At 62.5% G+C, this 4135-nt stretch overlaps 1 protein-coding gene across 4 annotated transcripts in view; it reads left to right on the plus strand.

The window, feature by feature from the left end:
- The window catches only part of MMP15 (matrix metallopeptidase 15), a 21157-nt gene extending 17506 nt beyond the window's left edge, over positions 1-3651 (plus strand). For all 4 annotated transcript variants that reach the window (XM_007107026.4, XM_028478077.2, XM_028478076.2 and 1 more), the window contains exons 8-10: positions 153-303; positions 439-554; positions 1656-3651. In XM_007107026.4, the coding sequence (XP_007107088.2) occupies positions 153-303; positions 439-554; positions 1656-2122 (734 nt within the window). In that variant the 3' untranslated portion in view covers positions 2123-3651. The remainder of the gene's footprint in view (positions 1-152; positions 304-438; positions 555-1655) is intronic.
- Positions 3652-4135: the final 484 nt, after the last annotated feature.

Below are 4135 nucleotides of genomic sequence, written 5' to 3' on the forward strand. Positions count from 1 at the left end.
GTGTGTGTGTGTGTGTGTGTGTGTGTGTGTGTGGTGAGTGTGGTAATGGATGTGAACAGATTTGGGAGCCCAGAATATCCCTCCCGGTGCTCCCTTCCTGCACACCCCCCACCGGCCCCAGGCCTGTCTTCACCCCCCCACCCCTCCCACAGGTGGCCGCTACTGGCTCTTCCGAGAAGCAAACCTGGAGCCTGGCTACCCACAGCCACTGACCAGCTACGGCCTGGGTATCCCCTACGACCGCATTGACACAGCCATCTGGTGGGAGCCCACAGGTCACACCTTCTTCTTCCAAGAGGACAGGTGAGCACCCCTCCTCGAAAGGGAAAAGGCACGCACTGGGCTCCCACCCTCAGGCCTGCCCAGAAAGAACCCATGGCCCGTGCGGACTGGGCTCCAGGCCCCAGCTGGCCCGCAGCCCGGTGCTTTTGGTCACAGGTATTGGCGTTTCAATGAGGACACGCAGCGTGGAGACCCCGGCTATCCCAAGCCCATCAGCGTGTGGCAGGGGATCCCCACCTCCCCTAAAGGGGCCTTCCTGAGCAACGATGCAGGTACCAGGGCCAGCCCCCTCCCAGTCTACCCAGCACTCACCCTCCCCCCTCCTCCATACACAGAGAACAGGGCTTGCCTGAAGTCACCAGCATCGAGATGGCATGCATGGGGGACACAGCTGTGCCAGGCTACCATTTACCCCATTTACAGAGGCCAAAGAGAGCTTGCGTAAAGGGCCCCAAATCCCGCAGTGAGGAAGTTACGGAGTCAAGAGTCCAGCCAGACCTGCCTGTGTCCAGAGCTGGTGCTCAGAGCTGCCCCGATCCCCACAGAGCCTTGAGCCTGGTGGGGGTGGGCGGTGAGCTTGGCTCAGAGCGACGGGAGCAGGAGTCCTCCCGGGGTGCCCCCTTACCCGCTTGGCAGGGAAGCATGATCTCTGTCGTTATAACTGAGCAACAGGGAGCTGTGGCTTTTATTTCTCCAGCAGGGTCTCTGGTGAGTTTAAGAAAACCCATCAGCCCTGGTTCTCAGCCTCTGGGTTCTCGGCCTCAGGGGAGACCCGGCTGGCTTTGCTAACGCTCGGGTGGGTCACACAGCTGCCGTGCGTGTCACGCGGCTTCCAGGCGTGATGGTTTCACTCTGCAGCTGCTCTGACTTCCTTGTGCTGAGTATAGACGCACCTGGTGGTTCAAACCTGGCCCTTCCTGGAGTTAGAGGGATGTGGGTGGAGTGCCCGAGACCAGAGATCTGGTCCGAGGCAGCTATCGGTCCCCTCTCCAGGTCTGATGCAGGCTGACTGTGTGGCCTCGAGCAAGACACTGGCCTCTCTGGTGCAGGGAGAAGCCGGGCCTGGGCCCCCTGACTGTAGCCCACAACCCAGCAGGCTACCGGGCCCTTCTGTGCTCTGCCCTAGTCAATGTCAGCCCAGCCGGGAAGCACAGGATCCTAGTCGTGCCCCCGACCTAAACCCCGTTCTTCTCTGAGCATGGTCTGGCTCCTGTACGTTGGTAAGGGACAGATTTGAAGATGCCCGGGGAAGCAAGTGAGAAGGATGGTGTTTTAAAGCTGGGGCCCCTTCAGCTCACCCCGGTCTTCTTCGAGGTCTCTGGCCGGTGGGTGGGCCCCGGCCTGACACCCCTCCGGTCCGCTTGCCCTCGCAGCCTACACCTACTTCTACAAGGGCACCAAATACTGGAAGTTTGACAACGAGCGCCTGCGAATGGAGCCCGGCTACCCCAAGTCCATCCTGCGGGACTTCATGGGCTGCCAAGAGCACGTGGAGCCGGGGCCCCGATGGCCTGACGTGGCCCGTCCGCCCTTCAACCCTGACGGGGGTGCAGAGCCCGGGGCAGGCGGTGACAGTGAGGAAGGCAACGAGAGCCACGAGGCGGGCCCCGGCGGCAACGAGGGGGACTTCGGGGAGGGGACAGACGAGGACGGGGGCAGCCGCGTGCTGGTGCAGATGGAGGAGGTCACTGGGACGGTGAGCGTGGTGATGGTGCTGGTGCCCCCGATGCTGCTGCTGCTCTGCATCCTGGGCCTCACCTACGCGCTGGTGCAGATGCAGCGCAAGGGCGCGCCCCGCATGCTCCTCTACTGCAAGCGCTCCCTGCAGGAGTGGGTCTGACCCTCCGCACCAGCCCCTCCTGCTCCTCACGGTGCTAAGGGGCCAGGCCGTCCGCGCCTGTGGTTCTGAGACAGCTCCTGGGGCCTTTCATCCAGAGCCTTCGGTGGTTCCCTCAGCCCCTGGGTGGGGGCCCCTCCAGGCCCTCTAACATGCCTGCCGGGCCTGCCCCCTTGTTTATTTATGCCCAGGTATCTTTTTTTTTTTTTTTTTTTGCACACTAATTGAGCATTTCTTCCTACTTTCCTGACCAGGGCGGTCCCTCAGGGCAGGGGGTTAGAGTTTTCTAAATGTAGTTCTGCACCAGACAGGGAATTAGGCTCCCACCCACTCTGGCTTAGCCAGAGGAGCAAAGGGTCAGAAGGCCCGGCTGGAAGAGTGGCCAAAGGACTGTTAGGCCGTGCTTCAGCCTGAGCACCAGGGCCGGAACCGAGGGCTCTGCTGGCTTTGGAGCTTGGTGGGGCCTCACTGGTCTCCAGCCCTCTGAGTCTCTGTGGTCTTAGAAAGAGCTTTCACCCTGTGGCAGCCCCAGGCCATAGCGGGCAGAGGGGGAGGTGGCCTGCTGATCGAGAGAGTCCTGTTCGGGTCTGGTTCCTTCCCACCCACCTCTGACAACTCCAGCAGCCTGGTTCCCTGTGCCTAAGAACCTACCCTGCCCCTGGCCAGCACAGGGCCAACAGCCCCCAGCTCCCCTGTACCCCTTGAGCCCACACCTGCCCTGGGCCTGCCTTACCAAGGACCAAAGGGGGTCTGCCGAGGCCCCTTCCCCAAGGGTAGCACCAGCCTCGGCCCCAGGCTGGGTCTCCACCCCCGCCCACTTTCTCCTCTCTGAGTCGTGACCCAACTGGGCTCTTTCCGTGAGCCTTCTCCCTCCCTCTCTCACCCACACCACCATCCTCAGAGGCCTCAGAACCCCAGCAGCCTCAGGCTCAGCTGCCAGTCCTGGCTGTTCCGGGGAGAGAGGGGCGGATGGGCGCCCAGGCTGGCACAGTAGGTGTCCACAGACGCGTGCCCACCAGCCTGGGGGTGTTCCTCCCTGCCAGCTCCCTGTCCCCCAGGGGCACTGGTAGGGAGAGGCCAGCAGCTCATCCCCTCACACAGGCTGTGGGACAGGGCTGTGGAGCCCCCAGAAGAGCCCACTAGTGGTAGCCTGGAGATCCTCCCCGTCCTGGGCTCAGCCCTGAGCGTGGAGATGATTCCTCCCTCTTTTCCTTCCCAAAGTAAGCAGGAGGCAAGGCTGCTGTGGGAAATGGTACTGTACAGCCGGCTCTGTCCCCTCTGCTTCCCTGCAGCCCTGAGCAAGCAGGTCTGCCGCCCAGAATCCCTGAGGCCCCTGCAGGGAGGGGCTCCTCATGGGCTGGCCCCAGTGCGGGTCCAGCAGCTTCCTCCCCGCTCCATCCTCAGAACCACCGGTGAGCCAGCCAAGGCGGGTGGGGAGGGAGGGGGTCAGTGTCCACCCCCATACGTTTCTTTCTGTAAATAATATGCACTGATTAAATCGTACGGCCGGCGAGTGTGCCTCCTTTGTAAGAGGCCTTGGGCTGGAGCTTACAGCTGGAGGGGCTGCAGGTGACTAGGGTGGGGAGGGCGTGGTCCAGGCTGGGATTAGGGGACTTGCCCCCCACCACGCCAAAGAGACCTCGTTCCCAGTTCTGCAGGGGCTCCTTCCCGATGCCCCTGGAAGGGGCAGAGCTCTGGGGAAGAGTGGGAGGCGGCTGCCCTCAATAGACCAGAGGAGGGTGAGGCAGGGGACCAGGGGTGGCCCTGCTGGGGTCGGGCAGAGAAGGGGTGGGGAACTTACTGGCCATTCCTTCATGGTGAGAAAGGGCACCCAGCTTCCCGCACACCCTGCACATCTAGGAAGGGCAGGATAACCAGTCCAGGCCCCCCAGCCTTCCCACCCATCCGGACTGGTTCTAGGCAGCCTGAAGACCCAGCTTGGACGGGAAGAGATGAGAAACGATGCCACTGTGGATTCCAGAAGTTCCCCTCATCCACATGCTCTGCCCAGAAGGT

Source organism: Physeter macrocephalus, chromosome 17 (genome assembly GCF_002837175.3).
Source record: "Physeter macrocephalus isolate SW-GA chromosome 17, ASM283717v5, whole genome shotgun sequence".
NCBI classification, from domain to species: domain Eukaryota; kingdom Metazoa; phylum Chordata; class Mammalia; order Artiodactyla; family Physeteridae; genus Physeter; species Physeter macrocephalus.